Source organism: Labrus mixtus, chromosome 3 (genome assembly GCF_963584025.1).
Source record: "Labrus mixtus chromosome 3, fLabMix1.1, whole genome shotgun sequence".
Lineage (NCBI taxonomy): Eukaryota > Metazoa > Chordata > Actinopteri > Labriformes > Labridae > Labrus > Labrus mixtus.
The window spans coordinates 5,844,170-5,866,638 of record NC_083614.1 but is presented as its reverse complement, the minus strand read 5'-3'; the positions used below and the strand labels follow the sequence as shown (position 1 = coordinate 5,866,638).

Below are 22,469 nucleotides of genomic sequence, written 5' to 3'. Positions count from 1 at the left end.
TTATTCAAATGAAAAGCTAAATAAAATCTGAAGTAATGTTCTATTAGAAATTAACCCAAAAACAATAACTTGGGGGGAGAAAAAACATGATATGGTTTTTGTTTTCTGTTTCATGGTTTAAAAAACCTTTAATTAACACTGCACAATTTACACATTAAGTCAAACAAACAACGACATAATACATGACGGTTGTTTATGTTAAACAAAATACACGTACATAAAGAGTGACATCTAATAGAAAATGGAAAATAATTATGAAAACATCAAAATATACACGAAACATTAAAATCTCTATATTTGTACAAACATATAATATCTATGATAACATGACATAGCACTACAAACATACTATTCATCACCAAATACAGTTTACGTAGTTTAAAAAATATATATAGTTTCTTTTTTTCGATTCTCTTGTTTTGGGCTTCTCGGACTCCGTAATGGGCGTCACTGTGTTCTTTGATTGATGGCCGATTTGACGAATGGAAATCGACAAATGGGAGAAACTTTGGAAGCATCGGCGGTAATTTTCATGTTCGGTTGAGAAGTAGTTTATCCCGTTACTAGGCAGCGATAACGGTGCTCGTTTGCTCAGTAATGATGGAGAAAATAACTCCCTCGAAAAAATGAAAAGTCAGGACCAGGTGATACGAATGTCGGTGTAATATTGTGTGAAGTAAGCCGGGTTTGATGCGGACTAAACCACAACTTCAAGTCGCTTTATGCTCAATTTATTGTAAAGAAACCCATCATGGCCTCTCCAGGGTAAGTTTATCTGTTTCCTTCTTGGTTCTGAAGACGGTCATATTAACTATATGATATATTAACTTAACCACTTGAGTGTAGAAAGCCTTTACGTCTCTGAGATGATACTTTCAGCTGGCTATCCAAAGCTAGCGTTAGCTCCTCTGGCTGTGTTGTAAACAAATCTTCTGTTTCAGAGATATTCGTGAAAAACTGCGAAAGAAACGTCGAGCTCTGCAAGAAACTCTGAAGAACAGAGACGAGGATGATGTTCAGGTGAATCTATAAAACAATGCTATTACAGATAAATACTTGTGTTGTTTATTTATTTATTTGTTAGGGACAGTGCATATTAATGAACTGTAACAATTACAGCTGTAAAAATGTCAGATTATAGCAGAAGTGCTAGTTTCCATCTGTTGTCCCTAGGCAGGTAACAGAGAAAGACAAATTACAAATAAAATACAAAGGCACAAGTGACACAAGACAATAATAGAGGTTAAAGGTTAAAGGTGGTCACAGACTTGGTTTTCTTTTATCCACTGTTTGAGGTGTGTTTTGAAGGTTGTATATGTTTGTGAGTCTCTTATTGTAAGTAATATTTAGTTCCTTTGACTGACAGAACAGTTTGAATGTAGTGCGTCTGTGTGGGACCTCACAGTCTCCTCGGGCTGTGGCCCCTGGTGCCGATCCCACTGGCAGACTTCAGCTTCATAAAGTCCTTCAAAGGAGGAGGAGCAAGTCCGTGCAAAATTTTATATATAAAACATGCATTTTTAAAATGAACAAAATTATGAACATTTTAGTAAATTATGTTTATCTAAAACAGTGCAATGGTGAAACGAAAATGGCTTTTTATCAAAGATGTCTGTGTTGTTTGTTTGGACTGGCATCAGCCCCTGAGAGAGCCCTGCTTTGACAAGACTCAACATGACTGGGAGGAGTGTTAGCTTCACTGTACACACACTCACAGTCAGAAACACACAGGAACACACAGGAACAAGAGCTGCTAACTCCTTAGTAATGTCATTATACTCGACAGGCTCTGGTTCCGTCTACCAAAATGAGTAAGGGAAAACTACAAACTACAATAAAGGTTGGTGTGTGTGTTTTGTAGCTTAGCCTACAGGCTGTAGTTTCCCTCCTGTGTGTGTGTGTGTGTGTGTGTGTGTGTGTGTGTGTGTGTGTGTGTGTGTGTGTGTGTGTGTGTGTGTGTGTGTGTGTGTGTGTTTTGCTGGCTGCTCAACACCAACATTCTGCTCTCTTCTCTTATCAAACTATAGCCCCTTTCCAGCTGTGCAAAATAGTGTGAATAAAGGTAGAGTGCACATTTGCAGTGGTGATGCTAGAGTCTGGTGGGGCCCTAGGCAAAAATCGAGGGGCCACCCAGCGTTCATCACGATTATGTCTGCCAGACGACGCTTACTCCTCTTCCTCTTTTTTCTCTCCTATAGACGGATAATTCCTCTTCAATTTTCTTTCTTTATTTTATTGACAAACTTTGTTTTTCACTGCAATAATGCATGCAACTCACAAGAGTGAGTGCTGTCAGATGGGGCCCCCTTAGGGAGGTTTCCTATACTGAAATTTTGGCCACTGCTTTGGTTTAAGTTTGTGAACCCTCAGGGGCCCCCTTACTGGTCTGGGGCCCCAAGCAGTTGCCTGCCTTGCCTGTTGATGAGCAGCGCCTCTGCGCATTTGCTGCCTGGATGTTGCTTGCTGTTTAACAGTGTATGCCTGTGTCACACTAGGAACCTCAAACCAGTGAAGAAGATCCAGGAGAGACTCTGAAACGCACTTTTAGGACACAAAGAGAGAGGAAGAAAAGGGTATGCTTCCACCTTCATTCTTTAATACAATAATAACTGTTATATGGTTATGTTATGTATATGTATTAACTTAAAAACTCTATATTATATGAAAAGGTTGTCTAAATGTTCAATACTTCTATGCCACATTTTTGCATATTCTGCTTTATTTTAACAAACAGTTGTATTGAAAGTGTCTGTATCATATGACGTGTGCTTAGGAGAGGATTGAATCCACCAAAAATTGCAACATAACTCCTATACACTGTCTTTATTGTACAACTACATTTGCAAAGTTTTCATACCAAACTGTTGACAACACATTTGTTATTTGGAGTTGGCCCTGCAATTTTTTAAAATATAACTCTTACTCTTACTTACATCATAATAATGTCTAAAATTCTGGTATCATCATCTCTTGGTGTGTTTTAGCTGCTTGAACAGTCTTCAGACCAGCAGCATGAAGAAGACGGTTTGGAGGAGATCTCGTCTGTCCAACATCACAGTGAAGATGAGGAGTCAGCTGATCAAGCAGCTGAAAAGTCTGCAGTTTTGTCAAGACCTCCGACTGGATCTCTGAAAGGTTAGTGTCCAGGTCTTCTTTCCCTTCATGCCTTTTGGTCTCTTCCAGTGCAAAGAATCACAATAAATGACCATTAGAAACAGTACTTTTGTGCAATAGTAAAAGGTGTTTTAATGGAGAAAATGTGTCATTTTGATAAAATTACCCAAACATCTCTAAATAAACTAAAGCAATACTTTCACACAGATGAAAATAACAACCGAAAGAACACAATGAGAATGTTGGCCGTGATGTATTGTTTCAAAGAAAAAGAAATGCAGAGGCTGACTTTCACTCTGTGCCAACATTTGTTCATCTGTTTGAATTTATCATGCACTGCCTTAAAGTAAAACAGATTCTAATTTTTTGCTTATTCAGTCTATTAAATCTTCAAAGAGGTGTTTTTTTTTCATTGCAAAAATGATAATAATAATTTTATTTAATAATAATTAAACAGTAAACTGAATCTGTAATCAATGCATGAGGACAAGTATTAGAGGCCATTAAGAGAGCTGCTGACTTGGTGGTGTCCTTTGTTCAAACTCTGATGTAAGATATACATTATGGATCCCTGCTTCCACATCTTTCTTTCTTTGCTTTATGTTTCATTTTATTTAAATTGTTTTGTATTTGTGTCTGTATAAATGAAACATATGTACTTGCCACTTTACAACTCTTGACATGGTAAAAACAGATACAAAGTTATCCACATTTCAAGTAGCTGTTACTGATGCTTTTGTGATGTTATTTGGTCTTCTAGGTCGCTCTTCAAAAATTCTGCATTCTCCTGGCTCTCAGCATTTAGACGACTTAGTGACACGACGCTTGCAAGAGAAACTGAACGCTGCCAGAGTAAACCCAACTTTTTTTTGGCAAAAAATAGCTTTAAAGGACTTTGACTTTTGTGCTGCAAATGAAAAATATTGACATGTGAGTATGTCCTCTTGTGCTCAAGTCGAAAGGTGAAAGTCTGCAGGAGCAGGAAGCCCCTCTGGAGCCACCAAGTCGCCTACAAGGACTCAGAGACAGAGACACTGTGACCAGGTTTGACCGAGAGGTGAGCATCAAGTTATATCAACTGTGGCCAAACATCCTTCCAGCAATGATGGTACATCTTAATCGATCCAGTAGTGGAAGTTTAACTCCCAGTGTTTGACAGGTTGATCTAGACAGAGCAGGACGCCATGATGACCCTCTGACCCTCGGCCCCAGGATTAAGTTCAGAGAAGCAGCAAAACGAGTGAGGCTGGAAACAAGATTGAAATTATCTTTTAAGAATATAATTTTCTTGGTTTTCATTATTTTTCTTCTTTTCCAAATTCAGACAGAAAAAGACCTACCGACCGCAGAAGAGGCATTCAACTTCTTTACTTTCAACTTTGAGCCAGAGCCACAAGATGGAGCTCAGAAACTAGGCAGGAAGGGACATAAACAGAAAAAAACAGCTGAAGAAGATGAAGAAGGAGAAGAAGAAGAAGCTGAAGACAAAGAGGTTGTTGGAGAAGGTGAAGATAATCAAGATGAAAATGAAAACCAGGTAAGATAACGTTGACTAATGTATAGATGATCTCTGTATATGATGATTTTTTTCCCTCTGTCCTTTGTTTTTGCAGCAGTTGCACAAGACAAAGTCGATTTGTGAATGCCTCATGTTCTTTATCCTGCTGTAGGACGAAGAAGCTCCTCTTGTTCAAGATGAAGGGGAGGATCTGTTCGTCATTGAACAGTCAACGCACGACTTCCTGGAGATGAAGAAAGCAGAGTATGTTGGGTACCGGCAGCTTGTTCAGAGAGAGAGTGAGCTTCTCTTTACGCCCAGTTTTCGAACAGGTATTCTTTTATTTCCAAACGACCTACCATACTTAACATCCAACACTTTGAATACTGTGAGATTAAATAATAAGTTCTGGAGTTCATTTAACAGCATTTATCTGTTACCGTGACAGTCCCAACCTCCATCAAACTGCCAGAAAACATGAAGCCTCGTTACCTGGAGGACGAGGGTCTATATGTCGGGGAGAGGCCTCCTGTCTCCCTCACCAACGAGAACATTCTGGAGAACCGCATTCTGAAAATGGAGGAGGTAATCTCATCAAACATGCCCCACATGTCTGTTATCTGTCGTTAATGAATTTTTTCAGATATCCTTTTTTTAAATGTCCTCATGAAGGGAAAGAAGTGGTTTGGCGATGACGGCAGGATCATGGCTCTGCCTGACCCCATAAAGGAGTCGTCCACTCGACCCCCTCTCTTCCACATGGAGGAGGCCCTCGATCCCGCACTGCAGACTGTGTACAGAAAGGTCAGACACACACTCATTGTTACTCTTACTTCCTTTATTTGGCAAATCTTTCTTCAGTGCACACTCGTAAACTCAAAGTATTGTGGCACACTTAAATTGGGGGGTTCTCTAACGCGTGTGCTATTTTTAAAGAAGAGCAAAAGGACAAGGTTTGACATTTGATACAAAAGAACATGGTGGGTGGGGACATCAGGGAAAAGTGCAGAGGTGTATGCAATTTATCTTTGCAAATATCTCTGCAGACAGCCACTGAGCATTATGGGTATTTATAGAAATACAAGCTGGATGGTTATTTGTTTAAAACAGGTGAATTTGAAATATGCGTCTTCCTGTTTTGTTTGTCCACTGCATTTACTCTGTTTATTGGTTGATTGTTGAGTGTTTAAATTACTGTTTGGTTTTGTCAATGTGGGTCCTCAAAGAGTTCTGCTTTTTAGGACCGTTGCACGGTTGACTCTCTTTCATAAAAGATACTGACTGACATGACTTCAGTACTGTTAGGCTTAAAACCTAACTGGCACCCTGACACATGATCAAACCATTACACAATGCACATAACCCAATACTTCATGAACATTATCCTGATACAACTTTAGTATCCCTCGACTCACTCTATTCTTGCAGATGTTTAACAAAAGATGAATGAATTTAAGTGAGGCGATGTACTGTGTTAATACACTGAAATGATGCTCCAAACTATCAATTTAAGATTCATATTTCACATGTAAAGATGTGAATATGTTTTTTACTGACATATATATTGCCCAGGCTATAATGCACAGGTTCTCTGAGCCAGGTTGAACTTATAGTATCACAATAAATATTAAATCATAACGGCTATACTATACTATGTGCTAATAGTATATTGCTATTGCTAATTAAAGGCCCTACATCTGCAGTACAGTGATGCACTTTATGAATGTCATATGACTATAGGTTGGATTTACAACTGACAATAATCAACAGACATGAAGACGTTTATGTTTTTGAAGGGTTAAATTTAGCATTATTCTCCATGTTGAAACACAACACCTTCATATTTACCATCCTTGTCTCCGGTATAGAACAGGCAACATAAATATTCAACATCATATCATTCCCTCAAAGATTTTAAGAAATATGTTACAAACATGATGATTTGATCAGACAGAAACGATCAGTGAATATCATGTTAGCTCCCTTTAGTGCAGTAGACCTGCGTGCTTCCAGATCACTGAATGTACCGGTAATTACTTTATTAATTGTATTACTCCTCTCAGCTTCTATTTGTGAGAGCTACAGGATATCCTCATTAGATAAAGGTTTCCCAGTGAGCTGACAGACTTCCACACATTTGAAGCCTTAAAGTGTAGCTATGTCAGCTACTTGCCTACACATACCAGGAGCGTGGTTATTTAGAGGGACATTATCTTTGGGGAAGAGACAATCAGATTGTTCAGAGCTGTCTTTGTATTGTGTGTTTCATATGCATGTTGTTGAAAATGTAAAGTGCTTGCAAAAGGTTTTTTTTCTGCATGTGTGTGTAAGAGTTACATCTTTTTGATTCGTTAAAGAAGGTAAGGTGTGTGTGAATGCTCGATGACAAGTGATGTGAAGTCATTTTAATAAAAGATAATTTACAGTTAATTGCAACCCAAAATTTCTGAAGTTTTCAACCATGCAATATATTTAAAGAAAAATGGTGCAGATTGGACCTTAGATGGAACTAAACATGTTACAGAACAAAGAGACTGAAGAAATTGAATGCTCTATAGACATTTGCAAAAATTATTTCCAGGCACACATTAACAACCCACTGAAAACAGCTCAGAGACCCACAGGTTGAGAACCGCTGTCGCAGAGAGATTTGAAGAGGTCAAGTCAGAGGATTAAAAATGTGAACAACAGTCCTCATATCTATTCAGGGCCGGAATTTTTTATGATGGAAGAAGTCAGTGCTGACAGCTGATCAGCTAACAACTATGTGATTTCATGGTCCATCTGTGTCTTTTTTTTTAAAAACATCTCAAGTTAATAAATCTCAGATATTTCAGAAGTGTGAATGACCAAAGAGGAAAAGAATGACAAATATATAAACCAAGAAAAAAAACTAAGAATTCCAGCACCACAGATCACAAAACTGATGTCACTGACATGCTGTGGTTGTCTTCATGTTAAACAAGTATGTACTGTAAATAATAAGTAATATAAAATAACTTCTGTCTTTACATGTATTTTAATTTTTTCAGAAACAAATCTTCCACATGTCATCATCCAGTAAACAGATCATCCATTTGATTTTGATTTGTTGGTTATAGTGCTTTATTTTCATGCATGACTTTTCATTACAGCTCTCCCTGCTGGTGCTTTCAATCCTATTTCATGCATCCTTTAAGATTGCACTCATTCTTAAATATACTTGAGGAGAGGCACCAGCATATTTCATAGTTAGTATCATTTTCCGGAACATTGCATGATAAATGATGTTGCTCTTTCCTGCAGGCTATAAAGTCCAAGTATGCAAATCTGTATATTGCTGGTGCAGCGGACCCTGAAGGAGACTACCAGCTGGATGTGGATGTCTCTGGGCTGATCTTCTCTCATCACCCACTCTTCAGTCGTGAACATGTCTTGGGGGCCCGTCTTGCACAACTGTATGATCAGTACCTCACCAGGCAGCGCAATAACCTCACAGGTCACCTAACAGACAAGGTAAACGTCACCGTCCAGCTTTCTCTGAGTAGTAAAGCTGTCAACGACTTTCAACGTTTCTCTAAGAATGTCTATGAATTACTCAATGAGACGTTTATGATATATATGGTGTGTTGTTTGTTTCCCGTACGCTGCAGCTGCATGGATTGAGGAGTGCACTGCGAAATATGCTTAACATCCATGGCGGGCAGAGCCTCAGTCAAGCCATGCAGCGGAGGATATCTGAGTACAGTCTGGAGGTCAGGTGGGTAACCCAGATGTTTCCCATCAAAGCACGATTTAGATGATAACCAGGTACCTTTAGCAACGTAACAGGCAATATTCCTGCTTTATTCTCCCCCCCCCCCCCCCCCCCCGTGAATATTCCAGGAACACTCGGCAGCTGCGGGACAGTGAGCAGGAGAAAGACAGGACCCTGCTGAAGAACATTGTTAAAGTGTGGAAGGATATCAAGGCCCTGAGAGACTTTCAGAAATACACAAACACTCCTTACAAGCTCTACCTCAGAAGGTAAATTTCTTTGTGCAGTTAGAGAATTGGCCCATGTTTACAGTCTTGCATTTACCGGTGCTGTCCCCTTCAGCTTTGATGATCTTATCAACCTGGACATATATTACATTTATGGGGTCTTAACAACCAATGGGTAAAAAAAAATGTTTGGAATTGCCCACAGTTGTAAAGGGCAATCGTGCCCATTAAATGCACCTCCACTAAAAGGTGCTTGTTTGGTCATTAATGGGCGCCACATTTTTTCTGAAACATCCTGATAACATTACAGACATGATCCCTACAGAGATAGACTTTGGTCAAAAGGGTAGAAATCATATTTACATAACTCTCTCTTCAAAGCAGCCAGACTCCTTTAACAGCAACAGAACATTTTCCTCGTAGAACACAGGAGTTGTTGCTCTAACTCTGCCATGTTCGGTTACTTTGTTATTGCTATTAGGTGATTTTTGTGTTTAAATGGTTAGTTAGGTTTCAACACATTGTTTGTGTAACATGCAAGAGAATACTGTGCTCTGTGAGAGGGGATTTTTTTCAGTGTTGTTAGATTGCTTTGAACAGAGAAATGTGACATGTTTGGGATTCTTTCCCTAATTTATCCAAAAAGTAGAATAACAATGTGAGACTACTGGTAGCAATAAAATGCTTTATGCAGAGATGGGCTTCCTACTGTAAAAGATCTAGCATGAACCCAACACTTCCTGCTTGTACATTTTGTTCAAGGGTATATTTTTCTGGTCAAATTCTCAGTATACACTCTGTACTTCCCACAGAATATGCTTGTTGTTAACTAATGTATGTTCAGGTTAACATATCCGACAGATTCTTGTATTCTTGACATTTATGGCCTTTTTTTCAACCTCTCTCCAGGGAGAATGTGGACCGGGCGACAGATGAGCGAGAGTATGAAGAGGAAATCTTGGCAGAGATTGTGGAATGGGAGGCTGAGAGCGAGGAGGACTACCAGAGAAAGCTGGCAGAGTACAAGAAACAGCTGGAAGAGTGGAAACTCTGGAGAAGGAAACAGGTACTAACAGGCGCTGGGATAATAAATCTACCAGGCTGATATTTAATGATTGCAGATATATTGGTCATTTTTTTCCAGATGTGTAAAAATACATTTCAAGACAAATTTCAAACTAAGAAATGAAGGAGCATTGTCACTAAAAGATAAGAGGTTTTTTTCCACCAGAGAGCTCTGACCGGTTCTCAATATATAAATAAATATAACAAACAACAACTAAAAATAGATCTGCATTAACTTTTTTGTCTTGTGTTTATTTAAAAAAAGAGAAGATCAATGATGTGATATGAAACTAGACATTGTAAATATCAGCCCTGAATCAAGCATTGGTTTATTCCTTTGAAATATTTGTTTATTTATATAAACTTGAGTTTTAGTCCTTAGATGTAAACGTACCATTTATTCATTGTTGAAGATAAATCTTTAAGTGCTTGATTGAATATACACATCAATCTTAAAACACTTTTATCCTTTGTTTCCCGTTTTCAGAAAGCCAAAAAGAAGAAGAGGAAAAAGAAGAAGAAAGCTCAGTCACAGGACGACACAGAAGAAGAAGAAGATGAGGACAGGGAGGCGAGCGAACCAGAGGGGCCCGTTGAAGAGGGGCCCTCAAAGCCGGAGCCTCCAGAGAAGCCGGAGTTAGACTCCATAGAGCAGCAGGTCAGAGAGAAAGCCTCCAGGATTCGCAGGAAACCAGGAGAGTCCGTCCTGATCCCCGAGTTGTCTGCGTCTGGAAATATCACGGCGACAGAACTCTGCCCCAGGTATGAACACGGTCACACAGATACTTTTTCAAGAACTTAAAAAAAATAACTTTATTCTATAACAAAATGGCAACTTTTCCCACTTGTTCAAAGAGAAGAAGTAACATTATTTTGATAGGAACTAAATCCACTCATGAAAATATTCTACGCTGTCACTTTGATGTTTTGTCTTCATGTTTCTTTTCTCCTTGTTGTAGGGCTGAAATAGCTCGTAGAGAGGATGTCACAAGGCATTCTCTTTTCACCAAGATCCTGTACAACGACAAAGAAGTTTCCAGAACAGACAGCCGCTCCCTGAACACCGACTTCAGAGTCCACTTTGGCCAGATTTTTAATCTCAAGATCGTTAACTGTCCGCAAAGCATCAATTTGCAGGTACAGTACAGATAACATTTTGTCTAATCAGCATTTCTACAATTAGATTATTCTAGTGTCTCATTCTCTCCTTGTGAACTTGTAGGTCTTTGAGGAGATCGGCTCTTCATGCTCCCTACTGGCTCAAGTGTTCATCCCAGTACCTGAACCCTCAGTGTTGACAGGCAATGCTCCTGTGGAGGAGTTTGAGTTTAGCAGCAACCAAAGAGTGATGTTTGACCATGAGGGAGTAGGAAGTGGTAAACGCCTTTTTTGACACTAGCTCACATCTTAAACACACAAAACACTTTCCACTCTGGGAGTAATATGTATATCTGAATGAAATTCATAGCTGTCACAGTTGTCGGCCAGGAGATTATTATTTTTTTTATTTTAAGTTATCTTCAATCTTGTCTTCATGTCTCTCTTTCTCTCTGTATGCATCCTCAGACGTGCCGCTGTCCTTCGAGGCTGACGGCAGTGACAGACAGACCCTGCTGACCTCTGGGAAGCTCTCCTGCTGTGTTTCGTGGGGGGTCGGGGACGACGATGTCCCACTCGCGCCTCATGTGTTACAACAAGGCAAACACAGGTAATTACACTTAAAGGATAAAACTGCCGGCTTTGCCTGTCGTTGTCCTTGAACTACACATCCTGTGTGATTTGCATCACTGCTCACCACTTCCAAAGCTACAGCTGTTGATGTATACTCATGAATGCATTTCCCTTCCCTGCAGGCATCCTGTGGTTTTTTAAGTATATGTCAGAATGAAAGAAACTTGGCAACTTGCTCTGACTTGAAATATGCTTAATAAAAGCAGTCAATCACTTTTTGTGTCAGAGTTTATGTAGCAGGGTAACTTCCTGAGAAAGCCTCTGCACTGATGCTTTCAACAGTTCAGAAGGAATGAAAATCTTAAACAGAGACATTAATGTTAGCTGAACACAGCAACACTCCCATGTCTAACAACATAGCTCATAAACTATTAAAATGATCAATAAGAAATGATGCAATATCCCAAAATCTAATTAATCATTACTGATTTAATGAGCCAACTGCTTTCTCTGTAAATAATAATATTCTTAGCCTTGCATGGCTTTATCTTTGGGACCAGCTATGTTACTCAGAAGATCAACCAGGCAGAGATAAAGAAAAAGCATAATGCTTATTCATCTCTTTCATGAACACCTACACACTTAATGATAGTGATGGGACTGACAATGATGATGATAATGTTGACCACAATCATGATCATTCAGATGGTGTTGATGCTGATTAGAATTCTCATAAGAAGCTGTTAATGCTGTCGATGACGGTATTTTTAAATAAAACAATCTGAGCATTGTCTCCGTGCACTGCCTGTCAGCACCTGTGTGTCCAGTCTGACTCAAAGCTGTTAGTTTGTACTTACTGAAGTTGTGTCCTCCTTTATAGATCCTGTGGCTTGTGTTGCACTTACTCTCTGATGTACATCTGCTAAATGAACTGTAACATTGTAGAATGGTAGGAAAGTAATCCTTAAGAATCTATCGTGTTTGAAATCTTTGGGCAATATACAGGTGTCAAACTCTGAACATCATCTGTGTAGCAAAAAATCAAAAGTTATTGATTTTATTCTATTGTATCTCCTTCTGTCTCTTTGGTTTTAGTGGCTTGGCCCGCTTTGATCCTGTCACATACATCGGAGCATCTGGACTTTACGACATGAAAAAAATTGGCGAGTGGGCCACACAGTCCAGACTGGACCCCAACGATCCAAAAAATGCTGCGATCATGCAGCTGCTTAAAGTGGGTATCAAAGTATAAAACTGCACGTGAGACTTTATGTTTTGTAAGTTCAATAGACTTCATTCTTAATGTATGATCCACCAGGTGGCCAGCAGTGGAGAGGTCACAGCTCCTGAATACTTCCGTCTGGAACAGCTGCAGGAGGAGTTTAACTTTGTCACTGATGAAGAGTTGGAGAGATCTAAAAGATTTCGCCTGCTCAGGCTCAGGAACCAGGAAGTTGCAGAGTTTCGAAATTACAAGTGTGTCCCTGCTCTGGAGAGGGAGGTCACTGATAAGGTGTTCCAGGTCAGCCCCTCTAGATATTTACTCTACTGCAGATTATAACAGACATGGCAGAATGAGGATTTATTAGCTAGAGACTGATTCTTTTCCTTTTGGTTCAAAATGATTTCAGGATTATGAGAAGAGACTCAAAGAAGGAGAGATAATTGATACTAACGAACATCTAGATTCCCATCGAGCCTTGGTGGCCAAATACCTTCAGAAGGTGAGTGGTGTTATAGCATCTCTTGACATTTGTTTGCAGAAACTGTGATTTTCCTGTCAGCATATTCTATACACACAGCATCTGTTTCCTTTGTGTCCTTTCTTTCTCACCTGGGAGACTGCTGTGTCACATGTGAAACCTAAATACATTGATGTATTATTTTAGTCCAAACAGGACTGTCTCCTTGATGTATTCAAGAAGTTTTGGTGCTTAACCAACCTGAGACTGTTTCACAAAGCGCTGGCAGCTTTGAAAAAATAATCATGATTTGAGCTGGAAATAAAAACCTTAAGACTTACTATATTACAATCACAACACAGAAACGCCTCATCTAAGAAGGTTTTTGTTGCAATAAATATTTTTTTCATCTTAAGATCAATATATTTATGTACGGTAAGTCTTTTTGAGAAGAAGTATTATTTTAGAATGTACCGGTAAGTATCATTAGTTGTACATATTTTCCAGTTTTGATGTTAAAATCCCTATGATAACTGCTTTTCACATTCAAACACAAATCATCAAAGTTTGAATTTGGCACGATGTCTTCTGAAGGTTTAGTCTTGGAGTTAAAGTTAAAGGTTGATTAACTACACGTTTGTTTAATGATGATTCAAATGAAGGGTCTAACTCTATAAAGAGAGAGGATTTTGTATGAGGTACAGATTCTGAAAACTCTCCAGGCACATTTTGGTTTATTTGGCTGTGAAATTCAAACTTTTCTTCTTGCAGATCCGGGAATCAGTCATTCACAGATTCCTTCTTGCCAAGCATCACTACCTGCTGTCTGATTTGGTGATTGAGGAGGAGATACCGAGCATCGGGTAAATACTCCCACACGCATTATTAACAGATTTAATAATCCAACTCACTCCCATCTTTCACAACATATAGTATATGTTTTCATGTTTGTTTTATGCATTTCAAATATTTCTTTCCTGCTGATCACATCATTCAAGCACTAATAGAAACTGTACCTTCCAGTGTTGAAATGTATCATCACATTATGGTAATATGTACCACCTCTATTCTACTTGTCAAAAGTTGATAAATTAGAAAAAGAAAGCCTGAACTCCTCACTCAGGTTGTAAAGAAAAGGTCTGTTGGATTGATGTGAACTGTGTGATCAGGAGTCAAATCAGCCCGTCAAAAAGAGTGACAGCTTGGTAAATCACAGGCTGATAGACGTTTGTGTTCTGGCCTCGTGCTGCTTCAGTCTGTTTGATCTTGAACTCGGTATTCTCCCCGCTGATGAACGCTCTCTGGAACTGATGGAAACCTTTTTTTAAAGAGCTGATTTCATAACATATGGACATGCTAACAGGAAATAAGTCCTTGATTTAATTTGTTCCGATTGATGTCAATAAGTTACATCAATGACACGCCTGCTGATGGGTTTATTCTTTAATGTGAATGTTTAAGTTCTTTCTGTTCTATTTCCTTTGATTCTTCTTCTTATTCATTTTGAACAGTGGTGCAGGTCCGGGGTATGTGCTTAGAGTTTCTTTCTTTTTCTCCCTCCCTCTGTGTCTCTGATTCTCCAAGTAGTTTGAACCCTGAGATCCAGCACTGTAGTGCCCATTGACCAGGTTCAGTATTAGGTCCTTCCAGGATTTCAAAGATACCATTTCAATTTGATCATGGGATTCCTTTTCACGGCGTGAAAGAGAGTGTGCCACTGGTCCTGCGCTGGCCATCGCCTCTCCAAAACTGTTTTAATTATTCTAATATATTTTATTAACTAATCTTTAAATGACAGGACGAATATTGATTTTATTTTTTATAAATTGCCACTTATATTAAAAAAAAAATTAATTTGCAACTGCAAGAAACTAATAGAGGTTGATCTATCAGCTTTTTTTGTAGTGGAAAGACCGGTTAATGCAAAATGTAACCGTAATGTTGATCTATTACTCTTAATGAAACTCTAAATATGCCTATTGTTTTTTAAATGTACTTACTTAAACTATAGTGAGACATGCTTAAATCCTGCCCCAACATTTAAAGATCAAATGTTTATATCAAAAAAGTTAAAAAAAAATCCTCTTTCTGCTGTGTCCATATCAGATCATGAACAACCACTGGATACTTTTCTACTAATTTTCACTAAAAATGAAATAAAAAGCCATGAAAATGAAAATACTGTGGGAAACATGAGTATTTTATTTGAATAAACATGTAAATACCTGGAGGGACCGAGTACTGTTGGTGGCAATAATCCCTTACGTTGAATCACAATGATCTCTAATCTCTCCTTACTTCCGTCGGTTTAGCATTCAGTGTCTTTATCAGTTTCAATGACACAGTTTGACGTCCCTCATTGCTTGTTGACTAAATAATAACCACTGTGTGTTGTGTCAATCAGGATTCTGGGACTAAACCTCTTCAAGCTGGCTGAGCCCAAGCGTCCTCTGAAACCTCAGAGGAAAGAGAGAAAGAAGGTGACGGCTCAGAATCTGTCTGACGGGGACATAAAGCTGTTGATTAACATCCTGCGGGCCTATGACGTCCCCGTCCGCAGGCCACAGATCAAGTGAGCGTTGAAAGTCAAAGTCAAGTTAGAGGGGAAAAAAAAGTCCTCATTTGTCATCAAACATACTGACGCCCTTTAAACACCTGACTGATCCGTAAACTTTGTGTCTTGTTACAGTATTCTAGGTCAGACGTCTCAGGGTGCCATCCAGGGCAGCGATTGGCTCTGTAACCAGGTAACCTCCCAACCTCAAGATCTTCAAAGGCTTCTGATTTGTGTTCTAGACAGAGTCAGGATTTTATATTTGACAGATTCCAGAGGACGTTTTGTAGAAGATAAAAGACATTTCCCTTTAGATAGTTATCTCATAAAGGCTCAGTTGTTATGTACGAGATGGACTGCCATGAAGTCTGTCATTTACGTTAAGATTTATTTTTACATTTTGATGTGTGCTATCTGTTGATAGAATGAAAAATTTGTTGATAGAATGAAAAATGCTTTTCAACAACGTCAAAGGGACTAAATATGAAAAACGTCAGAAATCTGTGAACGTAGCGGAGCCACTGAGGGATGTTTAATCATGTGTCCATCAGTTCAACTCCAAAGAAGTAAATTGTAGCTAATACGTTGTTTTTGTTTTTTTCTGTGGCGAAGGTACAAGTGAGGCCCTTTGTGGAGGTTTCCTTCCAGCGCACAGTTCTTCAAACCACCACAGCTGATGGACCAAACCCCTGCTGGAACGAGGAGCTGCAGCTGCCATTCAGGTGACTGGTCATAGCTGTGTAATATTTCATTCGCTGACATTTGCAACATCACTGACTAAGCTTTAAAGTTTGATAGCAACTCACTGCTACTGCCTGTGGCCAAATCCAAATCAGCTCCAGTAACATAGACTACAAAAAAGGGACCACTATATGAGGACATGATGAAGTTCATGTTTATGACCTTAATAAACTTTTATGTGTATTTAACAGCCCATGATACAGCAGCCATTCAGTCTGTAATTTATGTGGTTCAGATCATTTCAACGATATCACTAAACCAATGAAGGATTTTATGCTGAGAGTATCAGGGAGTCATGAGAGAAACAAGCTAAGATGAAGTAGGCAGACGCTAGAGAGCACATGTTTTGAGCAGTTGAATTTACCATATATGTTTGTTATGAAAAAGCTTTTTATAAAACCCTCCCAAAGAATGAACACTTAGCTAACCTCATAAGTGGAAGTGCTGCTTGAAAAACCTTCTGACGTCCTGTGTTTGTTGTATTAAGGGAATTAACCAGTTTTATATAAATGTACTTTAAAGGCTTTATATGTGATTTTTTGATCCAGCAGATGTTGCCCTTGAGCACCAGCATGAAACCAAAACAACTCGCGCTGCATTGTTGTGTTAGCATGCTAATGCTAGCGATCTTTATTATGCTCGTATCTTCACACTGCATGTAAATTTACCTGAAATGAGCGTGATCTAGAAACACAGTTAAGCAGTGAGTACAGTATGTTATTCTTCTTTTCTCTAGTCCCTCAATTAAACAACTTTTATACACGAGGGGAGGAGTCAGCCGGCCGTCCCGTCGATGTAAACAAACTGAAGATAGGACTCTGAAAACTCTGAAAACATCACAGACAGTGGGACTCGGGTGTTACACCCATTGTAGACAGTCATGACTCACAGAGTTATTTTCAGAGGATATACTTGATTTCTATTACATTTAAGTGTGAAAAATCACATAGAAAGACTTTAAAATAATAAAATAAAATAGCTTTATAATGTTTCATACAGCATATAGCTATAGCTATAGTGTTTATAAATATTGTTTAAGAACATGTTTAGTTGTGATCCTATTTTTGTTCATATTTTCTTGTACTAGCCCAAACATACAGCTAAAGTGAAAATCGTTCTCTCTGCAGCGCTCCGAATGGTGACTACAGCGCGGCGAGCCTGCAGTCAGTCAAAGATGAAGTCTTCATCAACATATTTGATGAAATGGTTTATGAAACTGGGGTGGTGAGTCACACGCTGTTTTCTTTTCTTACATATGAACTACTTGATAACATAGAATAGAATAGAATAACTTTATTGATCCCAAACTGGGAAATTGTGGTGTTATAGCAGCAGGTTATCAAAGCAAATAAAACAATATAAGAATAGATACATAGTAAATAAGCACTTAAAATATAAAAAATAAGAATAAGAAGAGATTTATACATCAAGGATTTAACTTAACATTCCTACTGGTTTAAAAAAAGAAAAGAAAAATGAAATACAACATTTATTCAGGCTTGTCAACTGAATGTAAAAATACTTGCTGGAGGTAAGAGATATAAGTTTGCAAAAACAGTGACAGTGGTAAATATGCAATAACAATATAGCAGATAGATATAACATGTTCCATGTATTGTTCTCTGGCTCATATTTAAAGCTCTTTTTGCTCCTCAGAATGATAAGGACAAAGGGAAATCCATTCACTCACGGGTGGAGAAGCACTGGCTCGGCTCAGTCAAGATTCCCTTCAGCACCATTTACTCTCAGTCCAGGGTGAGGCTGTCTGTTGATAAAAAAATGTTTCAGCTGACTGTCTGAACGGCTGCCTGAATTCATTGTTTTTTTTATTCTTCTCTGTAGATTGATGGAACATTCAAGGTGAACACTCCTGCAGTGCTGCTCGGGTACAGCAAGGAGCGGAGTCATGGCCCCACCAGTGGTTATGATATTTTGCGGGGCCTGAGCGACGGTGCGTTTATCACACTGTTCATCACCATCGAGCCTCAGCTGGTGCCCGGAGAGACCATCAGGGAGAAGGTTAGCCGTGTTTAAAGTGTCACATTCAAAGATGGATCATGTGCAGTGCTCAGCCTGCTTCTCTGTGAGATAGTTTACATCCATGTGTGTTGTCAGATCACTGCCTCTAACATGTTTACATTCTAATATCTCTCCATGTTTGCATGTCAGTATTAGAGAGTTAGTTTCTGTTGTTTTCATGAAGCTTTGCATTTCCATGTTGTCACCAAAACAAGGAACAGTTCACATTACAGAAGGAAAATATCTATCCATCAGTCGATCAATACTCAATCAAATAATGCAAATCAAAGTGCTCTACAAGCCGATGACAAAGGCAAACGATTCATGCAAATATAAACAAAAATATACATGAAATAAACCAAAAAAGGATATTTAAGCTATTCAAAAATAATCAAATAAATGAATATACAATCCTAATACATTATTCTTAATTAATCAGTAGAAATAGATTATAATTTAACAGGATTTAGAAATAGTTTATTGAAATGGTAATATATAGATTACAGTTACACACATTAAAATTATCAACAGTAAAATGTATGAAAAACAATTCAGTCTAAACAAATAAGGTAGAAATGATCTTACAATGAAATTATAAAACACATTATATAAGGAAGTCTTAATATATGAGATTTTGACTCAATATATTTAGCTCCTCTGAGCGACAGAGCTGCAGCTGTTGACTGGTTGAGTCAACATCTGCATTATGGAGTGAAGTTAAATCATGGAGGTTTGATGAACTCTTAGTCCCTTGTTTTGGAACAATGTGTCCATGCTCTGAAGTCACATGTTTTTGCATCAGTTCTATTTATTGTTGTCCTTATGCTTGTCATTATTTTTTGTCACTTTCTTGCTTTTGCTCTGCTGCATGTGCTAGATAAAGGAAATGAAGGTACCTGTCCATTCAAACACTCCTCCATTTCTATTCATCCATCCATGACTGCATCACTTTAAACACATGATTCATTTACAAAAAAACACTTTGAACTGTTTCATGCAGTTTGACAGCCAGGAGGACGAGCGTTTGCTGCAGGCTTCAGAGAGGTTTGAGAGGGAGGCAGCTCAGGGTTACCCTGACCGACCCTGCATCACCACCATCATAGACCTCAACGGGAAGACGGTCTTTATCACACGATACATACGACCTCTGAACCCACCTCAGGAGCTACTCGATGAATTCCCCAATAACCCCCAGGAGGCCACGGTCAGCCATCTCCTGAAGTAGTAATAGGTTGCATTCTTTTATATTTGCTTGAATATTCTGCACTGACTCTTTGATTCCACAGGCCCTGGTGGCTCGATTTGTCTCTCTCATTCCCTCTCTGCCAGACCGAGTTTCCTTCTCTGGTGTCTGTGACCTTTGGAGCACCTGTGATGTGAGTGAACTCTCTGCATCCTGCTATAAGCACAGTAAATCAAACAAACCTTCTTACAGAACCTCGTGTTTCCTCTTCTTGTTTTTTAGCAATTCCTCACCCTCCTGGCCGGAGACGAAGAAGAACACGCTGTGCTGTTGTGCAACTACTTCCTGTCCATGGGCAAGAAAGCTTGGCTCATAATCGGCACTGCCATACCAGAGGTCTGTCTCAAATCATTTGTTTGTTTAACAATTTATGTAGTGTGATGATTTATTCATTCATATTTACTTTTATCTTCAAACATAACATATATATATACAGAAAACAAAGCAAATAACTATTGGAGCAAACGTCATGTAACATCTCCATTTTTAACCAGTCTAAGTTTGAAAAGGGGGTAGGATGAAGTGAAAAAATGATCTAGTACGACCCCTTTTTTCTTTTAAGCTTTATCAATTAATCAAATCATGAATTGGTAGATTTGTCAAGGGTCCAGAGCCATTTTTATTCCAGTCTGTAATGATGAAGTTTTTGCTGCTGACTTTGCAGGGTATCCCAGTTGTTCACTACCTCGTCATAAGACTGCAGGGCTGTGTGGACATAAGCATCACGTGTAGAAAATGGAACATTAAGTAGAGAAAATGTTAAAGTAATAATGCAAATATAAGGTGAATAATGCGACGTTCTCCAACATATCTTTCTGCTTCTCCCTCTATCCCACTGTCCAACACAAACACATCAGTTTCAGCAGATAGCTGTTCATCATGAGTCTGGTCCTGCTCCAGGTTTCTGCCTCTTAAAGGCAGTGTTTCCTTGCCACTGTAACTTAATGTTGCTTCGTGCTGTGCTCATGGTGGATCAATCTTTGGTCTTTGTAAATAATAATAATATAATAATAATACTAAAATATATATTCTCTTTGATCTGCTCTTTTTGAAGTTTTAAAAAGACATTAGACTGACAAAGACTCAAAAAGAATTGTTTGTAAATGGGTCTTAAAGCCTAAAGCACTTGTGTTTTCACATATCCATTTGTCTGTCTATTGCTGCACAATGATTTTTTAGGGACCCACAGCGTATGTCCTGACTTATGAGCAGAGCCGGTACCTGATCTGGAACCCCAGCAGTGGTCAGTTCTACGGACAGTACGACACCTTCTGCCCGCTGCAAACAGTCGGCTGCCTCGTCAATGCTGACAATGTAAGTGAAGAGAAAATGCTCCATGATATTCTAATTCATCATTTTTTATCATTGCCTTCAGATTGCAGAATATATATGAACTTCTCTCTGAATTCTTCTGCAGGTGTGGTTCAATATACAAGAATATACGTCACCAATGACGATGAGTTTTGACATCGCAAAAGCTCAACTGTGGAAGCCCTTTTTCTCACGATCCTTCTCTCACCCTGGGCTGTCAAGTGTACAAGTGAGTGTGCAAAACGTCTGTGTAATCTTGTTGCAAGATCAGCCGTAGTTCTATATTTTCTCATGAATCTGATTTGATGTAGCCTGAGGAGCTGGTGTATCGATGCACAGTCAGAGCAGCTGCAGTAGAGCTTCAGGACAGGCAAGTTAACACGAGTCATGTTCTCTTTTCTTTTTTTTTATTTGCTTTAATTCCTCGTCAGAAACACAACACATTTCTCGTCTCTTTTCTGTAGAATCGAGAAGATCCTGAAGGAGAGGATCATGGAGTGGCGTCCTCGTCACCCAACCCGCTGGAACCGCTACTGCACCACCACCCTGAAACAATTCCTGCCCAAATTGGAGCTCAGCGGGGGGCGGGACGTAGCAGAGGGGCACCGCCACGAGCTGCAAAGTCTACTGGGAGACAACAAGGTGAGTCTGAAAGGGCAGTGCCTGGAAATAGTGTTTGGTAATACTGAGTCATTAAGTTATGCCATCAGTCATTATGAATCTATCAATTCAGTTCTATTCTCTGCTTACTGTCAACCAAGAGTCTCATATTGACAGTCTGATGATTAAAACCTTTTACTTCTTTTTTTTTTTTTGTAGATTACAGGTTTCCCTCTGAATCTGCCATTCTCTGAGATCCGACCCATCGTGGAGGCCGTCTACAGCACCGGGGTTCACAATGTTCACGCTTCAAATGTGGAGTTTGCCCTGGCTGTGTATGTTCACCCTTACCCTAATAACGTCCTGTCTGTGTGGGTGTACCTGGCCTCACTGATGCACACATAATATGAAAAACACATCTCAGTGTGTATCACTGTGCTTTTTCTAAAAATGAGCTGTAACTTTATTTTTACAAAGATTTTTATTGAATGACATTACTCACACTATGTTTGTGTTGTTGTATATCTAATGTATATAATGTGTATACAGTTTATCTGGACAATACAGTCACCAGTTTAATATCTGTACATTAAATCCCACTCAATAAGTAAGATGGGACCTTCACAATATGTGAAACAAACATAATACATTTTACAAATCAAAGCAGCCGTAGACCAGCAACTTGTGCTCCTTAGGTGAACATTTTTGAGACAGAGCACTGTGGCTTTGAACTGAGTGATGTAACGTCGTTTTCAAGGATCTTAACTTAATCGAGCAAAGTTTCCAGCTTTGTAGGGTTCCATTGTCACAAAACTCAACATCAATACAAAAACCAGGAATTTTAACCTCCACAAAAATGGGATTTATTAAATAGGAAATGTTTTATTGTCTCCTACAACAAATGTATTTAATTAAAAGTTTTGAAACACTAAAATGTATTATTTGTAAACTTTTTTTCTAATTTCCAGGTTGCAATGTGTTCTCAAAATAAAATGACCTACAACAGAG

At 38.9% G+C, this 22,469-nt stretch overlaps 1 protein-coding gene across 3 annotated transcripts; it reads left to right on the top strand.

Moving 5' to 3' along the window:
• The first annotated feature begins 544 nt into the window (after positions 1–544).
• cc2d2a (coiled-coil and C2 domain containing 2A) lies at positions 545–22,468 on the top strand. Of its 3 annotated transcripts, XM_061029480.1 has the most exons (39): positions 545–765; positions 942–1,020; positions 1,787–1,840; positions 2,496–2,573; positions 2,985–3,135; positions 3,875–3,966; positions 4,070–4,171; positions 4,274–4,354; positions 4,439–4,651; positions 4,785–4,944; positions 5,061–5,197; positions 5,285–5,416; positions 7,898–8,107; positions 8,245–8,351; positions 8,477–8,617; positions 9,485–9,641; positions 10,128–10,402; positions 10,600–10,777; positions 10,863–11,016; positions 11,207–11,348; positions 12,407–12,545; positions 12,630–12,833; positions 12,943–13,035; positions 13,765–13,856; positions 14,505–14,519; positions 15,398–15,565; positions 15,683–15,740; positions 16,160–16,269; positions 17,416–17,512; positions 17,945–18,043; positions 18,131–18,307; positions 19,308–19,511; positions 19,594–19,683; positions 19,773–19,886; positions 20,730–20,864; positions 20,968–21,090; positions 21,173–21,231; positions 21,326–21,503; positions 21,681–22,468. In XM_061029480.1, the coding sequence occupies exons 1-39, from the start codon at positions 752–754 to the stop codon at positions 21,864–21,866; spliced, it is 4,998 nt and encodes a 1,665-aa protein (XP_060885463.1). In that variant the 5' UTR covers positions 545–751; the 3' UTR covers positions 21,867–22,468. The 3 variants fall into 3 exon arrangements, with proteins under 3 accessions (XP_060885463.1, XP_060885483.1, XP_060885473.1); XM_061029500.1 differs by lacking the exon at positions 1,787–1,840; XM_061029490.1 differs by lacking the exon at positions 14,505–14,519 and having other exon boundaries at positions 546–765.
• The last annotated feature ends 1 nt before the right edge of the window (position 22,469 follows it).